Here is a 23,165-nt window from a genome sequence, read left to right as displayed (position 1 = left end):
GCTTGCTATCTGCCACAAGGTTAAAGAAAGTGTGTGTGTGTGTGTGTGTGTGTGTGTGTGTGTGTGTGTGGGACAGAGGAGGGGAGTGGAGTGGGGTAGGGATGTTGCAGGATCAGGGCTGAAAGGTACAGTGGGCAGAATACTGGACATGGACACAGCAAGACCAGCTGTGTTACCCTGAGCAAGTCACATCACCTCCGAACGTCAACTTTCTCATCTATAAAATGGAAATGTTAATAATGTATATATTGCCTCTCTCATGGAACCTTTGAGGGCAAAGGGCTTCGTACACCTTAGTGCTCCACAGAAGGGGTAACCTCAAATGGGGAGGGTGTATTGAAGCACCAGTGAGGAGTCCTGTTTGGCTGCAAAGTAGCGAACAAATAACAATAATGAACATTTAGAGAGTGTTTTAAAGCTTAAATACATCCCACAGATCATAGGGTCTTAGAGTTGGAAGGGGCACCAGAGGGCATCCAGTCACTACCCTCATTTACTGAGCTTGGAGAGGTTCAGTAATTTGCTCAGGATCAGACAGCTGGTAAATGTATGTGGCAGAATTTGAACCCACATCCTCTTGGCTTTTCTTGTAGTGCCCTCTCTGTTACACCATGCTGCCTCATTTCATTTGTTCCTCCCAGTAGCCCAGTGAAGGTAGGTACTGCTGGCAGCATTATTCCCATTTTATAGATGAAGAAGTTGAGACTTGGACAAGTGAAGTCACATATCAAAACATGTGCCAGGGGAGGGATTTGAACCCAGCTGTTTTAGACTCCTAAGTCCTTCTATGCCAGAAGAAAGGAAAAAATAACTCCGGAAAGTGGGATTTGGGTGTTCTTTTGTCCACAGTTTCTCCACTAGCCACTGTTCTAAAGGCCAAGAGTAGGAAGAAAAATTAGGCTGTGAGACCCAGATGCTCAGCTCTCCCTCTCTGTCTCCCAGTCATGATGGCAGAAGTATTATCTTTCCACGTCTCATTGATGATGAGGATGGGCACCCCCTTTGGAAGTTGGGGTTTGAGACTTCACCCCTGAAAAGAGTAGGCTGTACCTTTAACCTCTCGAGGGGCCCAGCATGGGGCATCTCCCCACAGCCATGGAGGACCATATTTATCCCTCTCCTATCAAAGAAAGAGATCTGAGGTTACCCTTTAATTGGAGAGATGTCAAAAGTGGATTGGCAGGCCCCGTATTGAAACCACAAATCTTAATGAGAGAAGGGGGAGAAGGAGAAGGGAGGGGAGAGAGAATGAATATCACACAGCGGTGATGGGAAGAGAGTGAGAACCAAGGAAAGTCGCTGACTTCGGGGGCCTCCCAAGAGAGAGAACACACCAAAAGGCTCTGAAGTGCAGCCTTTTTTCTGCCTCCCATCACGGAGGCCCAGAAACACCCCCGTCCTGTTTGGACGGGGTGGGAGGGGAGGTGGTAAATGAAGAAAATAGAAAGAAAAAATAACAGCTTCTGCTTGGGTTTCAAGAGGGCAAAGGGACAAGCCAGACGTTGCTTCTCTCCCGGCTTGCTCAGCTTTTAGGCGTTTTTAATTGTCTCTAGGAACATGTGTTTTACAGACCTGTCATGTGAAAGCTATTACCCCAGTAGAAGAGCTGGCTCCCCGGCCATAAGCCACGTATGTGAGGAGCCGTGGCCCGACCCTCAGACACCCTCCCCCCGCTTCCCCCATACACACACCCAGGCCTATGGCTTCAGTCCCAAGGCCCTGGAGAGAGACCGAGGCAGGCTCCTCTGTGTTGGAGCTGTGTTTTTTCATTATGATGTGAGGATTTTAAAAGCAGACTATGAATATCCAGTTTCTGGCCTTGGAGCTGTTCTTTGGAGTCAGCTTGGCCAGGTTTCAGACACTTAGGTAGCTCAGTGAAAATGGGTTAGAAAGCTCTCCCCCCAGCCCCATCCCTGCACTCCCAATGTGGAGAGCTTGGCTGCCCGGCATCCTTCTGAATGGTGGGGCGGCCTCGCTGATGCACAGGGCTCTCCATCTGAAGTCAGAAGGATGATAGACTCAGCTTTTCCACTTGCTCGGAGAAGGCCTGTGTGATGGAAAGAGGCTGGGAGATGGATTTAGGTTGGAGTCCTGGCTGCCGTTGCAGGGACGTAGAACAAATCATTTCACTTTTCTGAACCTCAGAGTCCTTGTCTCTAAAGGATGAGGTTGGACTAGAGGATCTCTAAGGCCATCTTTCCATCTCGAGGCCCTGTGCTCAAAGGAAACCTCCCGCCCACCTACCCCACAGGGTTGCTGTATAGAAAGCTTGTTTGCAAACCTTATGTGTATGTGTGCAGGGTTAAACATGAGGGTTTTGTTTTATTGTATTATTGTTGTTATTTTAATGAGCTGTGTGAATTTCTGAGCCTTACTTCATCTGTAAAATAAAGAATGTTTTCCACCCTGATAGCCTTAGAAGGTTACTGTGACCTTCATTAGTTAGAGTAGTGGACCTGGGAAGACGTGGGCTGAAGTCCCACTAGAGATGCTCTGTGACTCTGAGCCACTCCCTTTACACCCTTGTGAGCTTCAGTCCCTGCATCTATAAAATGGGTGTAATAAGAGCAGCACCTCATAGGGTTTGGGGAGGGCCAATGAAGATAATATATATATAAAGAATTTTGCAGACCTTAAAGCAGTGTGTCAATATCAGCTGTCAATCATTCAGCCTATAAATGAGATATTTGTAAAGCATTTAGCACAGTGACTGGCTGGTAGTAGGTGCTTAATAAATGCTTGTTGCTTTTCTTTCTCCTTCCATTCCTTCCTCTCTTCCTTCCTTCCTCCCTTCTTTCCTTCCTTCCTTCCTCCCTTCCTCCTTTCTTTGGTTTTCATTTTTCATTCTTCTCTGGGGTGATAGGGTGGCCGGAAGGTAACAGCATTTTATAACCACACTCTGTTTACTTTTGAAATGTCAGGCACAGTAATGGGACCCGGTGCTTTTATTTCTTTCCTGAGCCAATATAAATTTGATAAAGTAAATTGTTGTTCTAACAGGAAGCAGTTAGGGGTCACAAACGTAAATAACAATGGAATTTAAATAAATCCAAAGAATAGAGCCAAATAAATCCTTATGTTTATCTGTGACAATACATAAATACCACCACTACCCTCCCCCCCCCTTTTTTTTTTTTTTCAGAAAGGGCTGTGGAACAAATGGAATTGACCACAGTTACACCGTCTCTGATATTTTTCAGATGGGGTCTTGGGCAAAGAGCAAAGAGACTGGAATAGCTTAAAGTATCTTAAATTAAAATCATTATTAACTACTCATTTCTCTAGCTCTTGAAGGCTTAGTTCTGTTTTGTAGCATTTGTACTGGCACAAAGATCAGTCCACAAATCTCCTTTAAGCACTGATTACGTGCCAAGCCCTGTGCAAGGCACTGGGGATACAAAGAAATCGTCCCTGCCCTCGATGGGCTTACATTCTAATGGTGGGGACACCATCAGCTTCATTTGAGAGACAGAGAACCAAAGGCCAAAGAGTACAGAGACGATGTGACTGGTAGCCAGGTTTTGGACCCGGTTCTGTTCAGGATACCATTCCAGATGTGAATGTGAATTTTAATTAGCCATGAGTGCTCTAACACTAAGATGGGTTATCTGAGCATTCTTGGCCAACTAAATTCACATTTGGATTCCTTTATTCAGCATATACTTATGTAGATCCTACTGTGTACAATTTACTTTGGGAGGCAGCATAACATCATTGAAAGAAGTTACAGTTTGGGCACAGGTCCCGAGTTCCAGTTCTGCCTTAGCTCCTTATGGCAGTGACTTTGAGACGACACTGTTAAATGGCTTTCTAGGTCTCAGTTTCCTAGCTGAATATATCAGCTGACATCCAGGGTCCTTTTCAGCTCTAGTGGTACGGTGAATAAGACCCAGTCTCGGCTTTCTTAATTTTACTATTATTCATTATTGTTGTTATTTTGTTTTTAGACTTTTATGCCAAGACTGGTTGAGAGATGAGGTAGATGGTGGAATTGTAGTGAAAGACAAGTTCCTTAAGAGGGAACAGTCATTTCTACTGCTCCCAGAATGAGGGTAGACGTCAGAGAGGACAGGCCACCTGAGCTGGGCCTTGAAGGATGGGAGGAATTGGATTCATGGGACGGATTCAGTACGATGTAGCTGGTTCTCTGGTACCTAGAGCACAGTTGCCCAGTGTGCAGCAGGGGTTTAATAAATGAAAGGTATTTTGACACAGTAGATGGTGGGCTGGACTTGGCATCTGCCACATGGTGGCCATTAGATTGTAAGTTTCTTGAGGGCAGGGACTATCTTTTGTTTCTTTTTGTATCCCTAGCACATAGCACAGTGCCTGGAACATAGTAGATGTTTAATAAATGTCAATTGATTGATGCCCGGGGGCAAGTCACTTAAAAAGGATTGTGCACTGAGGTGCCCCTTTAAGAGAGTGTCAGAGGACTTGCTGCTCTATATCTGTGGAGGGAGATTCCATACAGGGAGGCCCCCAAAGCTGATGAACTCAGAGGCCAGGATCCTCCCGCTCCCATAATAATAATTCTTCTTCTGTTTGTCAGGGCTATAGCTACGAGTTATGGAATCCTAGTTGGTGGCCACCAGCCTTTTTATATTGGATGGGATGTGAGGTGTCATCATTCTCTACCCATTCATTTTCGGGAGGAAGAAGCTGGGACCCAGAGAGGAGAAGCTTGGTGTCAGAGCCTTGACTAGAACTCTAGTCTTCCAACTTCTAATTAAAAACATTTTTTCCTAGTGAGTTTTTTAAGTTAACTTTTTTCCAAGTTGAGGATATATTTGGAGACTGTTTAATGGGGGGGGGGAGAAATGTAATGGTTAGGTGATCATCCCCTATTATAGACTTGCACCTGTTGGGGTAGAGGGCCCTCCACAGGGCATTGAGCCCCACCCACAGCCCTCCCCTCAAGGAATGCCATTTACTCTTTCTCTTGGCCTGGCTATCCAACCGGCCTCCTGCTTCGTGGCCTGTTGCATAAAGCCCATTTCAACAATAGTGAGATTGTGACCCAGAGAAAAAACACCCCAGCTTCCTTCCAGCCCCCCCACCCCAGCCTTGCCGAGTGTCTTCGAAGAGCTCAGAATGTTGGCAGTGCCCCCATGTCTCCATGAGAGCAAGGGATCCTTCGCAGTGTTCTTTCTTATCATTTGGGGGTGGGGCTGAGTAGGCTGCTCTTGGCTGAGGGTGACATACTTGGGCCCTGACCTTTGAAGGTGGAGACACTAAGCTGCGTTCCGAGCATGGCTGGACTCCCTGGGTGACCTTTGGCTGAGTTGGCTTTTGGCATGGCAGGGTTCCCAAAGGCAGTGCCCAAAACACCCAATCAGGGGAGACTTTGGAGGAAAAGGGAAGGCTCAGGAGGGGACATGAGAACTATCTTCAAGTATTTAAAGAGCCTTCATGAGAAAGGATTAGACATGTGCCCGGCATATGATAAGCACTATATAAATGTTAGCTATTGGCTTGCTATTATTCTCCTTCTGCTTTGCCCCATAAGCCAGGAAGCTACAGAGACAAATGTAGGCTTAACAGCAGGAAAGCCTTCTGAAATAATCAAAGTCATTGAAAAGTTGCATAGTAGTGAGCTCCCCATCACGTGTCAGGGCTGTTTTGGAGGGTTTCACCTGGAGCAGAGGCCAGCTGTAGAGGAATGAGACCTGGCTGGGCTGGCCACTGGAGGAGCCATCCAATCAGAGGCAGGGGCCGGGGGCGTTGGGTACTTCCAGCATGTAGATTCCAGGGCTGGACTGAGCTTCCACAATATGGGCAACAGATGAATAAAATACAATCTCCATCCTAGAGGAATTTAGCACCTACTAGAGTAGAGAAGGCCTGTATTAGTAAGTGTCATAAAAATTAGATTGTGCCAACGGGAGAGAGCCCATGGCCTGTGAACAAGCCTGGGGTTGCTTCCTTACTTTAACCTACTTGTGTGGCCTTGGACAATTTATTTCTCTCCAGATCTCACTTTCCTTATCTGTACAATGAGGACGTTGGCCTAGGTGATGTCTGAGTCCACTGTCTAGTATACAGTAAGCACTTAATAAATGATGGTAATCTAGTTCCCTATTTTCTGTCCTTGGGTGTTTCATCATCTGGGGAGGTGAGCCTGTAGTCTCGAGGCCCGTGCTAATCCATGGTACTTTCAGTGCACAAACATTTATTAAGTCCCTGCTGTGTACCCAACACTGGGCTAGGCACCTGGGATACAGAGGGGAGAAGGGGAGAAGCAATCCCTGGCCTCAGGGAGCTTACATTCTATCAGGGGAAAAGCACATAGAGGTTGAATACAAGGTACTTAGGGAGAGAGGTCACAGGCATCAGGGGAGGAGGAGTGAGCTTTTCGTAGAAGGTAGATAGAAGATTATACAAGATCATAGATTTAGAGGTAGGCGGGACCTTAGTGGTCATTTGAGTCTGACTGCTTGATTTTACAAATGAGGAAACTGAGGCCTAGAGAGGCTGGGCTAACTAGCAACCAGCGAGAACTGCTCCTTAACAGACATTTATGTGAGCGCCGGTTTAGGAATGCTTATTGATTTCTAGACTGCATGGCATGAGAAGTGAGCTTCTGGTAGTAATAAAGTAAGCATTAGTTAAGCATCTACTCTGTGCCAGGCAGTGAGGTGCAGAGGATAGAGAGAGAGCTGGCCTCAAAGCCAAGAACACCTGGGTTCCAGTCCCACTTCTGACTTATGCAGACTTTGGGACATTGGACGAGTCGCCCGCTCTGAGTACTCCGGGGGACTTGTGAGCTGCTCACCCTCACTGGAGGAAGGAACTTTGCTCACGTTGGGCATTCCTGAGAGGTAGCATGGTGGGGGAGATATCTTGCTGGAAGATCTGGGTTCAAGTCCTAATAACTATGTGATCCTAAGCAAGCCAGTTCATTTCTCTTGAGGTGAGGCAACCTCACCTCAGCTCCTCATTCGTACAGATGAGGGGGTTTGATTTCAGGACCTCTAACCCTAATTCTCTTTCTCTACCAGTGAAATGACAGGTTCAGGTCCCCATCCTTTGTGCTGGGCACAGAAGGACAAAATGATGGTGATCATTTGATTGGCTCCCGTCTTACTGTGGGCTGTTCCTGATTGGTACCATGGCACTGACCTTGTCCTTCCTCTTTCCTTCCCTTCCCCCATGTTGGCGCTTGCCTCTTCTCCTGCAGCGGGCCTGCCCTTCCTCATCATCGAGACCAGCACCATCAAGCCCTACCGACGAGGCTTCTACTGCAATGATGAGAGCATTAAGTACCCGCTGAAGACGGGGGAGACGATCAATGACGCCGTCCTGTGCGCCGTGGGCATTGTCATCGCTATCCTCGCAGTAAGTGCCTGCGCCTTCTTCCTGGGGTTCTGAATCCTGCCCCTGGGGGGCTGGTTAGGGCTCCTTCCTCGAGCCCTTGGGTGACATTGGGAGATGAAACAAACTTGCTGTGTTCCTCCTCAAGCTCATTTCTTTCTGGTCACACCTTGAGCCCATGGGCAGCTTAAGATGACTGACTGAGAGGCAGAGCTGGGAAAGCAGAGAGGCCTTGGAGTTGGGAGGACCTGCACAAAAACACCGTCTCGCCCTCACTTCACATGTGACCAAGTTTGTTCATCTGTAAAATGGGAGTAATAATACCTTTAGTGGCTACTCACAGAATCATGAGAATGAAATGAGTTAATATGTGTGAAGCACTTTAAAACGCTCTTTAGTTATTTATTATTTTCCAAAACATTATTTTCTCGTCTAAATGAGTCAGAAGAGGCAGTGGAGAGTAGTGTGACCAAGTCAAGGGATCTGACCTTAAGTCGTGCATGTGGCAATTGTCTCTGGCCTCAAAACTCTGCTTGTCCAAAGGGGAGACGACACTGGAAATCCCTCCCTCCCAGAGTGCAGAATCAGGGAATTTCAGAGCTGGCAGGGAGCTTGGGGCCTGCTGGTCCGGCCCACTCCCAGAGGATTTGTCCTCTCTAATGATTTGTACGGCGCATTAGGACGGCGCATTAGGACCTCTCGGAGGGGGAGCCCCGTCTTCTTTGGGGCAGCTCTCACAGTTGGTAGTTTTTTGCTGATGTCCAGGCCAAATCTGCTTTCCTGCCACGCATCGCTCTGAGGTCTGTTGTCTGGGAGCTTGCACAGCAAGGCCAATCCCCCTTCAGTGCCACAGGCCTTCAGAGGTTTGACCCCGCCGTCAGTCCCTTCTCCCCTAAGCCTTGTCCTGTTCAGGCTAAATGGCCCCCATTTCTGAAAGCACTGTGTGCGGAATCCCCAGGTGGGCACTGGGTGGTGGGTGTCAGAGATGAGTGGAGACCCCTCAGCCTGCCGCTGCTGCTGTTGCGTTCTGTCCAATGACATCACACTCAGCCTCCCGAGTAAGAAGAGAAAACACAGCTCCCTGTCCTAGGCACCTGGAAACACAGCCAGTCCTGGCACAAGAGGGACTCACCAGGGGCCCTGGGCCGAACGGAGGCCCTGGCTGGGGGCTTCCTGGCCCTCGCCGTGAAGTTAAGGGGATGGAGGCGGAGGACAGAAACCTTTAACAAGTGATTGAGGAAACAGGCCCCTGTGATGGCAAAAGACGAGGAAAAAGTCCGTCATTCCTGACCTCTTTTCCAGATGGCCCCCAGGCCCCCAGATCATCATCACAGCCGAAGCTAAGTACCTTCCAAATTCACAAAGCCTCAGGCCTTTCTTTCCCCTCTCAGCTTTTGCCTCACCAGGGCTTAATGACTCTAGCAGGGAGACTGGGGATTAGGGATGAGAAATAAAATACCATCCACCCCTTTTATCTGCCCTTCTCTTCTCCCTTCGTGGACTCTGCAGCGAGCCAGCAAAGCCAGGCTGGCAAAGGCCGGCACACAAAGTGTTTAGCCATCTCTGCAGCCCTCACTCAGACCTTCGTGGAAGGTTTCACCTGGCAGGGACTTCATCCAACTCCTTTTACAGATGAGAAAACTGAGGCCCAAAGAGGGACTTGCTCAGGGTCCCCCGTCGATCGAGTGAAAGTGTGGGAGGCTGAATCTGGGTCTCCTGACTCCCATTCCAGCCTGCTTCCCACTGCCTCCCTCTCCCCCCAACTTGAGGAGTGACTTCTCTTGGCTTTGAAGCACTGTGACCTAACCTCCTCTCATCTCCATCTCCACCTGTGGACAATGGTTCTTAGGCTTCAAGACCCCCCTCAAATGCAACTTTTTTTTTTTTAAGGCAGTTGGGGTTAAGTGACTTGCCCAGGGTCACACAGCTAGTAAGTGTCAAGTGTTTGGTCTGAGGCCAGATTTGAACTCAGGTCCTCCTGACTTCAGGGCCGGTGCTCTATCCACTGCGCCACCTAGTTGCCCCTCAAGTGCAGCTTCTTAGCCGGGCCTCAGTTTCCTCCTCTGTAAAACTAAAATGAGAAGCTTTGAGTGCGTGATCTCCAAGGTCCCTTTTAGAACCAGAGCTAATAACACCCATTTGTTTGTTGAAAAAATAATTAAATACCTGCTTTGTACAGAGCTTTGATCCTCACACTGGGGGGATTTACAAAATTTGGATCATTGCCAATCCAGCAATCATGTATTGAAGTGCCTAGATGTGTTAGGGTTTGTGCTAGGCCCTGGGCATACAGAGACAAAAAAACAATCCCTGCCCTCAAGGAGCTTACCTTCCCTCAGGCACACAGAGGTGGGAGAGCACCAGGGTTATTTAAGTGGACAAAAAGCTTTCCAGGTGGTCAAAGAAAAGCAGTTAATGTCATTGAAGCCTGGAAAGGTGAAGGGTCTCTCCATCCTCCTGCCTTCCAGAATCATCCTTAGTTTTGATATTGCGCAGGGCACTCACTTTATCTCATAAGTGTTTGTTGATTGATTATTTTATTGATAATATTTCTTTCATGATCCTGTGTATTTTGTTTTGTGCATTCTAAAACATGATTCCTAGAAGGGGCCTATAAGCCTTCATAGGACAGCCAAAGAGGCCCAGGACACAAGAAAAGATTAAGAACCCCTGGACTTAATAATGTATGACCTTGGGCAAGTCACTTCTCTTTGGACCTTCTCCCATACAGTGAAGATACTGGGTTACAGGATCTCTACCACACCAGTGTTTCGTGTCCTGGGGTCTTTTCTAGCTTTCACATTCTGTATTCTGGGGTCCCTCTCAGCTCTGACACAGTGTTCTGGCTTCTAAGGATCTGCCTTTCAGCCCTGATGTTCTAACATTCTACGTCCGAACGCCCTTTTCATTCCTGATCTTGGATGTTCTGTATCCCAGTGGTCTGCATTCTGAGGGCCCTCTCCGCTCTGATATTCTATGAGTCCATGAACTTGGGAGGGGAGAGAAGTCCAATATTTGCTTCTCAAATATCTTCCTTAAATACTTCCAGCAATTCACACAGAGAAACATTCTCTGCACCGCATGCAAATGACTTCTTGGAGACACAAGGAGAGCTTAATATCTTGAAGACTTGTTTATTCAGGATCAGGCTTCAGTTTCCACACATCTGGGCTGAATTACTTTTCTCGGTTTTCCTTTATCGGAGACAGCACCACCAGCAAAACCAGGCTCTCAGAGTTGGGCTCCTCATTACAGTCTGGTCATGTTTTCAGCTCTTTTAAGAAGTGAAGTTGTGCCTACCCAGTGGTGTATCAGCAGGAGACCCAATCCCCCAATTTACAATCCACTCCATCTGGGCAATTACCAAGACCACCAGCCGAGAAGGAGCAAATTAATCTTCTTGCTTTGTTGTCCTCTGATCAAATGGTTGAAACTCTTCTGAGACTGTCCTTAATACTCACATCATGCTGGGGAAAGGGGGGAGGGTGCCATCCATTTGTGACTCTCCCTTCTGTATGTACTGGGGTTGCGTTGTCCGTCGTTTTGTGTGTACCTTCCTCGTCAACTTCATGCTTCACCTCCTAGCCAGCTAGCCATCCTCCTTTCCCAAGTGACTGGCCATCTGCCTTGCTGTGGCACCCTCCCTCCCCATCTGGGATCCCACTCTCTGAACGTGACCTCCAGAGATCAAGCCTCCTCTTGTCTTCCAGGGGGAGTTAATCCAGTCAGCTTTGGCGCTCCCTGGGGTTGAGCTACCCCATTTGGTGGGTGCATGAGTACAAATGCTCCAAACCAAATACGTTACCATCTCTGGACCATACCTCCCATTCCCACCATCTTGCTATTCCTCTACCTCTGCCTTCTTTGGCCTCCACTTACTCTAAGAACAGTAATCAAATTATTATCTCTATTGCTTCTAGCAAGGGCCTAGTAATTAGTGGGTCAGCTCAACATCTCTGACTCTCCAGATTCCATTTCCTGGCCCCTGGTCCTCTCTATGTATCGTCTATGATATTTAAAGATAAGATTCCTTGGGGACAGAGACTCTCTTGTCTTTGTTTCCAGTGTCGCACACAGAACAGGGGACCTAATGAGCACTTAGTAAATTCGTAGTCACCCATTCATTCATTCATTCATTCTACCCCCAGGGGGCCTACTGGCTCCACACTTGAGGGTCTTCCAGCTATTATAGGGGCATTAGTGGCCCCTAGCACCCAGGAATAAGAGTCATTTTAAAATGTTTAGCAGAGAGAAAGAGTCCAAGACATCTGTATGTCAGGAGAGCAGTGTTAATGGCAGGTCTAGGCTTAGGGTGTTAAGACAGGCTTTCCCAAGCAGTTTGCCAAACCTGTTAAGTGTCTAGGTTTGAAGAAAATCACAGATGGGGGTGGGGTGCAGATTAGGGGATTTGAGCCCCTGGGATAACAGCCCAGGTTCAATGACAGTATTTAATCAGCTGGAATAAAAGGTTTCTAGAACATGACAGCAGAATTCTAGAACGGTGAGTGGCCAGTTGAAGTGAATCCTGAAATGGGTGACTGGGATGGTGAAAAAAAGGGGCTGCGGGAGAACTGGACGCTTAATGTGGAGAAGTGGAGAAGAGAAGATTGAGGGAGGGGGAGACGGGCTAGCTCTCTTCCAGAATTCTGAGGGCTTCCATGAGGAAGAGGGATTAGACTTATTCTAATTAGTCAAATGAGATCATTTCTAGAAAGAGCTTTGGAACATTAAGATGCCTATAGAAATGTTAGTTATTATTTTGCATGGCTCCCATGGAGTTAGTAGCAAGAGCAGCTCCCAGAGCCCATTAGATAGATTTTGGTTCAATAAAACTGGGGAATCTCCTGGTGAAAGTACCCCATTTCTCAGTTAAACTGGAAGAAAGTATGTCAGAATGGAGGCGCTACTATCCTGTCCCTCACCTCCCCTCCCCTTGCTGAACCCAAGACTTTAAATAAAATACTCCCCTGTATTTTGGTTGGGAATTTGTTGATATTGGCTTTCTTTTAAACACAGCAGGGTAAAGGGGAAGGAAGAAGACAGATTCTTGTCTGTCTCTGAAAAGGAGATTGTTGGAGTACTGAAGATGAAGGCTGATATAACTGCATAAGCATTTAAGAAATTAGAGCAGTTTTATAAAAGCACAGGGTAAGAAAATAATGCACAGGGCAACAAGACAGTCAGTAGTCACCCAACATGGGTTGCAGGAGTCAGCATTGGGAAGGGGACAGAATGCAAGGCTAAGATACGAGGACACCTGGGTTTGGAATACTGCCTGTGGGACCCTGGGCAGATCACTTCTCTGATAGGAGCCTCAGTTTCCTCATTTGTAAACTAAGGGAGTTGGACAAAATGTCAATCAAGAGTTAGCTAGTTGGCTCTGTGTAGAGAGTACTATGCTTAGATTCAAGAAGACCTGAGTTTGAATCCTCCCTGAGAAACTTAGTAGCTGTATAACCTTGGGCAAGTCACTTAACTGCCATCTGCCTCTGTTTCCTCCACTGTAAAATGAGGATAACAACCTTCCAAGGTCATTGTAAGCTTCAAATGAGGTAATATTTGTAAAGCACTTGGCACAGTGCCTAACACATAGTAGGCACTTAATAAATGGTTATTCCCTTCCCCTCAATCAATAAGTATTTTATATATTAAACCCTTATGTGCCAGTGACTGTGCTAATTGATGAGGAGGCAAAAAAAGGCAAAACAAAACAAAAACTTGTTCCCGCCATCAGGAAGCTAACATTCTAATGGAGAAGACAATGTGTAAACAAATGGTACGTTTAAGATATAGAGAGTAAATGAGGAGAATATGAAAAGGGAAGGCATTAGCAGCTGGGGTGAGGAGGGGGGACTGGGAAAGGCCTTCTGGAGAAGGTGGGATTTGAACAGAGTCTGGAAATTGAGGCAGGGGTTGATGGAGGACACCATTCTAGGGCTAGGAGACAGACAAGTAGAAGGTTATGCCCCTTCCAGCTCTAAATAGATGATATTAGGATCTAAAAAGGGCCATAGACCTTTTCTTACCCAGATGAGAAAACCAAGACCCAGCAGAGGGAGGGGAACACATTGCTCAAGGTTGCAGAAGGATTTCTCTCTAAGGCCCCCCCCCCGCCAGTTTTTTAAACCCTCCACAGTTTTATGCCAGTTAGTATATGCTAAAAAGCAAATGTATTTATTTGTTAAGATAATTGTACTTTAATTAACATTCATTTTTAAAATTTTACCTTCCTGATTCCCTCCCTTCAGCTTCTCCCCTACCCACTGAGAGGACAATCAAAAACGTATTCATGAACAAGTTTATTATGCCTAGCTGAGCTCAACTCACCGTAACCTTTTGCTCTAGAAGGCCGGAAAACCTCTCCGAGAGATCGCCGGCCATTTTTGAGGCTGGGTCCCATTCTTCATCCGGGGCAGAGAGCAGCCTTGAGCCGCTGGCTGATCCAGCTTCATCTCGATGTAGCCTAATTGTGCTATTTCCCCAGTTTATTAGTTTCCAAATGTTGTGCCAGGCATTTAAGGGGCAGGTAGGGGAGACTTCCCCTCAGCATGCTCTTGGCAGGCGGCCATCCCTCCCAGATTATATTGCTGGCTGTTTCAGAGAGGGATCAGCATGAAGGCATTTTACTGACAGTTGAGCTTAGAGATGGAGGCCTTGGTGACCAGGGCAGGAATGGAAGTTGGCCGAAAGGGAGGAGGCCGCTGCAAGGGGTGGGGACTCAGAGAGTAGCAATCTAATAGAGAGGAAGGGTTAATTTTCCTCCTCTGGTATAAAAACATTTAGCAGAACGGAGCAGATCCTAAGCTGTGAATCTGGGGCCTCCTCGGCCTGGGTGTACGAGGTCATCTTGGACCATCGCAATCTTGCCCTCCTGGGCAGAGGTGTGAGACTTTTGGACAGATTTGCCCACGGGCAGTTTTCACTAAGAAGCTTTTCAAGAGTTAGGATTACAAGGAGCCGGGCCTGGCTGGTTCATAATATTGGTTTACAGCTGCCCTGTCAACTCGGAGAGCCTCCTCTGGGACAGGGGGAAGAGGACAAATAATTTGTTGCTTATTAATGGCTCTAGAGAAGAAAACGGAGCCGGGCAGGGTCACCATGGGCTCCTCAGCACACAAGGCCGGCCTTGGGGCCGGGGCACAGATGCTTTTGCAGTTCCAGAGGGAAAATGATTTTCCTGACCACAGCAAAAATGATAATAAATGGAAACCAATGGAATGAGTGCCTTTGTCATGAAGAGTCCGGTATGGGGGAAAGAGTGCCTGCCTTGGAGAGTGATTCACTTTAGTTCAGTATGTAGGACAGAAGGATGGCGATAACTGGCACATATGTATCACCTTCTGGTTGGCACGGTTCTTCACCTCATGGCCTCGTGTGAGACTTTTTCTTCAGGTAGCCTTTCTAGGTCCCTCCAGCTGCTGAGCCCTTCCTTCTATATTGTGGTGTGTCCATTTATGTGTTTGCTATCTCTGTTAGAATGTAAGCTCCTTGAGGGCAAGGACTGTTGTTGCTTTGTCTTTTTATCCTAGGCACTTGGCACAGTCAATGAGGAGGAGTTAATAAATACCTCTTGACTAATTGAGCCCTGTGAAGTAGGAGTGAGGTATTTTTAGCCTCATTTTACAGATGAGGAAACTGAGGCTCAGGGGAAGTTACTTGACCATGGTTAGTCCTAATTAATGACAGAACTGGAACTAGAATTCCTAAGGTTTGTAATCCTTTTTTTGAAAAATAGTTTCTATTTCTTTGGCTTTTTAAGATTTTTAAGGTTTGACCCTCCTGATAACAAAGTAGTGACTGTGGGGCTTACTCCCATTATACAGATGAGGGGACCAAGATCGTGGAGGCAGAGGAACACAGTGACCATGCAGTAACAGAGTAACGCTTAAACTTGAGCAGATACAAAGAGTCAGGAATCAACTCTGGCTTTTACTTAAGCGAGTTACATCGGGCTGCCTCCTGTGTCCCTTGGGCATGTGTTAAAACTTAACCCTTGGAAACAGTGTGGCCTCCTGCTCTCATCTGGCCAGGAAGTACTGCGTGGGCTGATTTTGCCCTCTGTGCCTGCAGCGGAGCTGGCCGCTGATCGGACTTGGGCCCCTTCGGAATCTAAGCTTTGTCAGAACATGCTTGGTGAAGTTCAGGTCTCCCCTGCTGGATGGTTAGGCATGACGACAGTGATGATGATGGTGATGGTGAAGATGATGATGATGGCTAAAATTTATATAGCAGTTTAAGATATACATATTATATATGTACACGCACACACACGTATAAGCATACCCACACGTGGGGAGAGTGGGAGGGGAGAGAGCTTTGTATATGTTTTGTCATAGTGACAATTACCCCTGGGAGGTAGCTGCTATTATTATTATTATTCCTATCTTCATTTTTCAGGTGAGGAAACTGAGGCTTAGAAAGATTAAGTGATTTTCCCAGGGTTGCGCGACTTGTAAGTGTGTGAGGAAGAATTCACACTCGCGTCTTCCTGCCCCCAGGTCTAGCGCTGCCTGGCTGCGCCTGACAGGGAAGTCCAGATATGCCTGTCTATTATTTCCGTTGTGGTTATAGATACACTGTCTACTTTCCCCAGCTGTGTCACCCAGAAAGGGCACAAGGCCCATCCACATGCAGGGAAAGGAAGTACAAAAGGGATCTTTGTGGTGAGTGGACAGTTGAATGCTCTGCCGTTTCTGGCTTGTGGTTGAAATCAGGAAATATCCAAGGTTGTGCTTTGGAGCTAAGACAAGAGGGATCGGCGTGTGTTTCATCAGATGTCATCTCATTTGGTGTATGTTTGGCGTGTTCCACCATTAGCTTTCCGGTCTTGGAGTGCTCGAATGTCAGAGGTGGGAGCAGCCTTAGAACAGGGAAGGTCAGAGCTGGGAGGGACCTGAGAACAGGGGATTCAGAGCTGGGAGGGGCCTGAGAACAGGGGATGTCAGGGCCGGAAAGATCCTTCTATCGTAGAATCTCAGAGCTTTAAGGAACCTTAGAAGGCATTAAGTCCAGGTGCCTCATTTTACACAGAAGGCAACTGAGGCTTAAGAGTGGGGGCATGACTTGCCCCAAGGTCACTCAGGTTGTGCATCAGCTGCCGGGATCTGCTGATCATCTCAGGAAATTGCCTGGGGCTCTAAGAGATTCCATGACTTGCCCTCTTCTTTCACGCAATCAGAATGTGTCAGTGGCAGGACTTGAAAGTGCATTTTTCCATCCCCCAAACTGGCCTCTGCCTGACCGCCTAGAAAACTCTAAGTACCAGTTCTTAGGAAGGCTTCATATTCCTAGCTTAGGCGGTTCTTGGCTACAAGATCTTGAACATATTGTTTCCCTTCTTCATGTCTCAGTTTCCCCATGTGTGAAATGGGTACATTGGATAGATACTCCATAAACCCCTCCTCTTTGATCTGCCTCATGTTAGCCAATGTCCCTCTCCATTCTTCAGGCCTAGAACTCTTCTTTAGCTCCTCCAAAGACACTGCCCCATCCCCTCCTCTCTTCTCCCAGCTTTTCTGAGCCTGTCTAATGGTCCTGTTGCTGATATCCTCTTTCTGCTTCAGATCATTACCGGGGAGTTCTACCGAATCTACTACCTGAAGGAGAAGTCTTCCTCTGTGATCCAGAACCCATATGTGGCCGCTCTCTACAAGCAGGTGGGCTGCTTCGCCTTTGGCTGCGCCATCAGCCAGTCCTTCACGGACATTGCCAAGGTGTCCATTGGCCGCCTGCGGCCCCACTTCCTGGCTGTCTGCAACCTCGACTTCAGCAAAGTCAACTGCTCTGTGGGCTACGTCCAGATCTATGAGTGCCAGGGAGATGACAGCAGGGTCCAGGAAGCCAGGTGAGAGGGCTGAAGGGTGTGGCTTCTGCTAGGCCTAGGGGCAGGCAGGCCCCAAGCATTCATTTAGCGCCGACGGTGTACCAGGCATTGTGTGAAAGGTTGAGAGTGCAAAGAAAGGCAGAACTCTCCCTGCCCATAAGGAATTCACCATGGGACTCATTGGGTTGTTGTTCACTTTGTAAACGTTGAAGTAAGCTTCTTGAAGACAGAGACTCCACCCTGCGCTTCTCCAGCACTTAGCACAGCACGGTGATTTAAGTGACTTGTACTAAGTGACTTGTACGAGGTCAGATAACTAGAAGTGTCTCAAAGGCAGGATTGGAACTCATGTCTCTTTGGCTCCAAGTCCAGGGCTCAGTCATAATACGTGATGATCAGTTGAAGGAACTAAGGATATATAGCTTAGAGAAAGGAAGACTGTAGGTAGAGGGGAGCAGAGGGACATGATAGTTGTTTTCAACTGTCTGAGCAGTCACAGGAGAGATTGGACTTGTTCAGCCTGGTCCTACAGTACAAATTAGTGAGTGGGTGGAAGCTATGGAAAGGCAGACATGCTTGATTATTATTATGGTGATTATTATTTAATTAATTAAGTTATTAAAATATTAATCTAATGGTGGAATGGGTCTCCTCAGAGGTGGTGGTTTCCCTCACTTTAGTGGTCTTCACACAGCATCTAGACAGACACTTTTGGGAGTGGGTTGGGTGAGTTGAGCCACTCAAAACTCTGGAGATTTTGTGAAAAACAGTGGTGTGAGTTTCTTGTTAGCATGATGCCAGCTGTATACCAATGTAAGGAGACACTGGGTGATTGAGTGTAAGAATTGACATTCTGCCATGGGATTCAGGAAGCCCTAAACTTACCTGCCCTCTCTCAGGTGGCTAAGTTTTTATTCAGCTGCATTTCCTTCACCCTTTTCTCTCTTTTGCAGGAAATCCTTCTTCTCTGGCCATGCCTCCTTCTCCATGTACACCATGCTCTACTTGGCGGTAAGTACTCAAGGCTGACTATAGCTTTCCCCGTTTTGGTGCTGTTAGCCACAGGGAGGGTTGGGGGTTTCATCCGAAATGAAAATTCAGATAAAATATTGGATGATGGGTCAGAAACCCCAGGTTCCTGCTGCTATCTCACTGTGTGACTTTGGGTGAATCCACCTCACTTTCCTCCCTAAAATGAGGGATTGGATTAGATCATTGAAGATCCCTTCCAGTTGAAATTCTGAACTCAGCAGCCACACCACCTTCAAGTCAACAAACATGGATCAGTTGTCTACTGAAGGCAAGGCATTCTGCTGGCTTGCTTTGGCCCTTTATTAAGGTAGAGCATGTGTGTGTTGGTCAGGGGAGTGGAGTCTCAGGAGATTACTGATTTGGTGTGTTAGGACTCCTAAGTTCTGTCCTGGCCCTGCCATTTTCTTGGACTTTGGATAAGCCATGACCCATGTCTAGACCTCAGCTTCCATGTGTAAAATGAAGAAAGAAGCTTTGGGGAAACAAAGTCCTATTCATCTATAAAGGATTATTAGCATTCAAATGGTTGCAGGTGACTGGGTCTCAGTTCTGATCTCCATCTGTCAGTTGGATAGATGGCAGTGACCAGGCTTGCTTCCAAACCCAACTGTGTAGGCCTTTCTGTTTGTCTTTGTCACGGACTTTCGGCTCTGCCCTTCCTTTCATCTCCCACTGATTGAGGCAGGTGTGCATAGGAACTTCCTGCCTTTGGCCCTAGGATAGACCTCACAGAGAGGGGCCCGAGGAGGTCAGACAGAGAGGTGGAAGGGGGACCCTGCTGGGAAAATGGACATTTGTTTTGGATTTGTTTAAAAAAAAAACATTATTAGGGATTTGAAAAAGAGAGCAGAGAGGTTGATTTTTTTCCCCAATCCTTTCAGAGGTGGGAGGCCCCTGAGTTTCCTGCTATCTTGGATGTGAAGCTGAAAGGTGGGCCCCAAGTTGAAAAAACATGAAACACAGATTTTATTTATTTTTGAGCCATACTCCCTCCTTTCTTTTTCTTTCTTTTCTTTTCTCTTTCTCTCTTACCTCTTTTTTCTTTCTCTCATTCTTTTTTCTCCCTCTCCCTCTTCCTCCTCCTTCCTCTCCCTCCCTCTCTCCCCTCTCCCTTTTCCCCATATCTCTCTCTCTCTTTCTCCCATTCAGAAACCTAGCTCTTACTGACTGTTCCCTTAGCCCATCTTCTGTTTCCCTAGGGGACAGAAGTTATTTTTTCTAATTTAATTATCTTCTGGAGAAAGGGAGGAAGTGCTGCTCAGGTGTCCTGGCCCGCCTTGCCATTCTTTCCCAGATGTATTCAGGACACACCAGCTTTCATTAAAAGGAAAACACCTTGAATGACTTTCCCCCAATATTTCCCCTTTTTTACTTTCACAAACAAGTGAAGAACACCTCCTGGGGGGTGTTCCAGAGATTCCCATAGGGGAAAAGCCCTTTTTCAAATTTATTGCACTGACTGCCATGTTTTTCCTTTCGCCTTTCATGATTCCAGCAAGAGCTCTTCGTGGGGTGGGGGTGGGGCAGGTTTCTGAATGAATGATTTCATTAAGGCCATTGAGGCCCCTCCCTCCCCCACACATTGCTCCTGTTTCTCTGAGGTGGGGATGAGAATAGTTCCCATTTACCCAGTGCTTTAAGGCTTGAGAAACATTTTCGTGTTACTTCATTTGATCCTTACCACAACCCTGTGAGGTAGGAACCGTTAGTATTCCCATTTTATAAATGAGGAAACTGAGGCTGAGACTTGCCTAAGGTCGTATGACTCATAAGTGTCTAAGGTGGGATTGGAAACCTAATTCTGACTCCATATCCATCTGGGAAGTCATCTCATCCAGTCCCCTCATTTTACAAGGAAACCTTTTAAAACAGAGGGAAAGGAGAGGTCTGATGGGCCTTTGATGGCATCAATCATGACTTCCAGACCTACCTCTGGCCTTTTACTGGGTACAACCCCCTTTTGAGGCCTTCAATATTAGACCATATTTGCAAAAAGGGTTGTTTTTTTGGGGGGAAACAGCTGTGCCCCAAACATCCAGTTATCTCCGGGCATTGAAGAAGAGTGAGGTTAGTCTTTGAAGGAGGTTAATGTTAATTAAAAACAACAACCTACCCACAAACTTACATCTGTCCTGGCTAGCCTTCGTGCTGCCCACAACCAGAATCATTCCAGCTGCATCTGTGTTGTGCTCCTTCCCTAGGAGAAGGTTAGCTCATTCGATGGGTAAGGTTTTGACTTGGCTCTTTGGTTCTCTGTGCCAGTAGTGGGAGAGGTATGCAACTGAAACCCATTGCTTCCCACCAGCAAGCCCTTGAGGACCTACTATAGGTAGGGTGTAACCAAAGAGAAACAGCCCAATATGGTGGAAGGCAGATGTTCAGGCTAGGACTTAGAAGACCTTGGTTCAAGGCCAAGGTTCCCTATAGACTTATCTGGGTGATCTTGGGTAAGTCAATCCAACAAGCATTCATTAGGCACCTATTGAATGCATTGTGCTGGGGACAAAAATAAGACAGCCCCTCCCATCCAGGAACTTACTGGTACTTGAAGGATGCAATATATACAGATTAGTCAGGCCAACACAGAGGCAAAATAAATTTTATTATTTTTATTCTTGTTTGTATTGCTTCATTCCTATGAGAACTTGGGCAACTTGACTTTCCCTTGTCTCAGTTTCCCTACCTGCAAAATTAGTGGTTGGGCCTATATGGCCTCTGTGTGGTCCTTTCCAGCTCTAAACCTAGGAGGCTGGGATTCTTGGATACTCCAGTTTCTGGTGGGATAGGGAACTGGGGAAGACGCTAAAAAGTGGGGGATCTTGGAAGGCCTCCTGCAGAAGATGGTGTTGGAGCCAAATCCTGAAGGGGTGTAGAAATTCTACAAGATGGAGGGGGAGGCTGGTTCTGCTTGAGCATGAACCTCATGAAGGAAATGTAAAATCACCTCTAAGAGCCTTCATTTCATCTGTAAAAAGAATAGAAGGGTTGAGATCTCTAGTTCCTTCCAGTTTGAGGCCCAGAGAAGGCAAGCGTTTTGCCCAAAGTCACACAGTCCATCCCATAGAACTATGTATTCTGCCTGGCCCTGCCTTCTCCTCTCTGTTTATCTCCCCTCATTCACTAGAAGAGCATCAAACCTTGGGGTCCCCCTTGGTGCACTCCTTCCTCTGCCTCCCTCATTTCCAGATGTTTCTGGCAGCTGGGCTGTGGATGTACCAGAGGCTCTGACAGAGGCCTCCGGAACAGGGAAGCAGCCAAGTTCTGAGAACCTGGGGCTTTCGCGTGTTAGTCGTGGCGGATTCACCCCACATGGGTGGAATAGCATACAGCCTGCATGTGGCGTCTTCCCTTGGGTCTGAATGAGCTCTCTACTCTCCATATTAGAAAAAAAAAATCAGTCTCACTCCCAGAGAAAGAAACAAAGGGAGATGATTACCAAAATCTGCTTTGCTCCAGAAGGCAGAATGGGTAACAATTGATGTAAATGGCAAGCAGGCACATTTAGGCTCAATGTGAGCAGAAGCTTCCTACTAATTCCAATGTGAAATGGGCTTCCCTAGGAACTAGTGAGGTCTGGCATTGGGGGTTTTCAAACCAAGGCCAGGTGACCCTTGTACGGCCTGTTGTACGGGTCATTCAGACCCCCAAGGTCCTCCCTAACTCTAAGATTCTGGGATTCTGGTTTTATTCTCCTTACTTCTGCCATTCCCATAATGCACTGGTTCTCTTGAATTAATTCTTTTAGCTCTAGTTCAAGCAGGGAAAGACCTGATGGCTTTATATTCTGAGGCTTCCTCTTGGAAAAGAGTGCTGAATATGGAGTCTGGAAGACCTGGGTTCAAATCTGCTTCAGATGTGAATTAAGCAGTGTGACCTTAGGCAAGTCATTTGACTTCTGAGTCTCAGTTTCCTCATCTTTAAAATTGGGAGGCAAGGTTTGAGCTCAGTGGGCTCCAAAATCCCTTCCAACTGTAAATCTATGGTCCTATCATGCTACCTATGATCTCTCTGTTTTTATGAATGGAATGTGCATGTCCATGGACCGGAACTCTCAGGTAGCATCTTTCTATCAGGAACAGGCTTTTTGGTCATTTTCTAGCTTTACTATTAACTCGCTGTGTTACTTTGACCAGCTTATGAGCCCTCTGGGGCCCTTTAGATTTCTCATGTATAAAATGAAGGCACTGATTCGTTGACCTCTCAAGTTTCTTCCGGGTCCATGGTGCTCCATCTTAGTTTGGTAAGATTTCCCAAGGACTGAGATGCTCAAATCTCTAGTTCTGAGAGTCAGCAAACGATGAATGTTTATTAAATGATTGAGATGAATGAGGCAATCAATTAATTTGCATTGATCCAATATCTACCCTTTGCCCGTTGGGCTAGGTAAAGCCTGACAGAGCTGGCTGTTGCTCTTTGCTGACTTAGCCTCTGAAAGCCCCGGGTCACCTTCACAGCTCAATGGGTCACCAGATCAGGGATTGTGGAGTGAAGGGTGGGAAGGACTAGTGATTGGATCCGTTCAGCCCACCAGGAAGAGTGTCCCACTGCATTTTCACTGCTGGCCTGGATTGTCTAGGGAGTGGTTCAGACACGGCGGCGTTCAGAGGACGGGAGAGGTGTCTGTAGGCTGGGGTGGTCTGGAGGAAGTAGGGTGGTAGATGGGTTCAGTGACAAAGGGCCCATTCTGAACTGTTTGTGGAACTGTCTGTCCCCAGAGTGATAGAAACAGGGTGGGGAGGGGAAACCTGCCCAGTTTCTGTCCATCTGCAAACCATTTAATGGAATACAAAAGCTTTAGCTGTGATACAGTCAGGAGTCCAAGGGTAAACTATTTCCATTCTGGCTACTGTGTCCAGGATTGGGGCCAGGCAAGGGAGGTTACAACTGGAAAAACGGATGGGACATCACAATAACAATGCTGAATTTGGAGGCAGAGGACCTGAATTCAGACACACACACACCCTCCCCCCTAACTCTGCTTCTTGTTACCTTGGGA

At 47.1% G+C, this 23,165-nt stretch overlaps 1 protein-coding gene across 1 annotated transcript in view; it reads left to right on the top strand.

Moving 5' to 3' along the window:
• The window catches only part of PLPP3 (phospholipid phosphatase 3), a 79,620-nt gene that overhangs the window by 38,811 nt on the left and 17,644 nt on the right, over window positions 1–23,165 (top strand). Inside the window, exons 2-4 of the mRNA XM_027852799.1 lie at window positions 7,181–7,338; window positions 16,878–17,158; window positions 18,091–18,148. Coding sequence (XP_027708600.1) covers window positions 7,181–7,338; window positions 16,878–17,158; window positions 18,091–18,148 — 497 coding nt within the window. The remainder of the gene's footprint in view (window positions 1–7,180; window positions 7,339–16,877; window positions 17,159–18,090; window positions 18,149–23,165) is intronic.

This window comes from Vombatus ursinus, unplaced genomic scaffold (assembly GCF_900497805.2).
Source record: "Vombatus ursinus unplaced genomic scaffold, bare-nosed wombat genome assembly UNPS02009824.1, whole genome shotgun sequence".
NCBI lineage: Eukaryota > Metazoa > Chordata > Mammalia > Diprotodontia > Vombatidae > Vombatus > Vombatus ursinus.
Note: the sequence above shows the minus strand (reverse complement) of the source record. Positions and strands in the feature narration are given on the sequence as shown.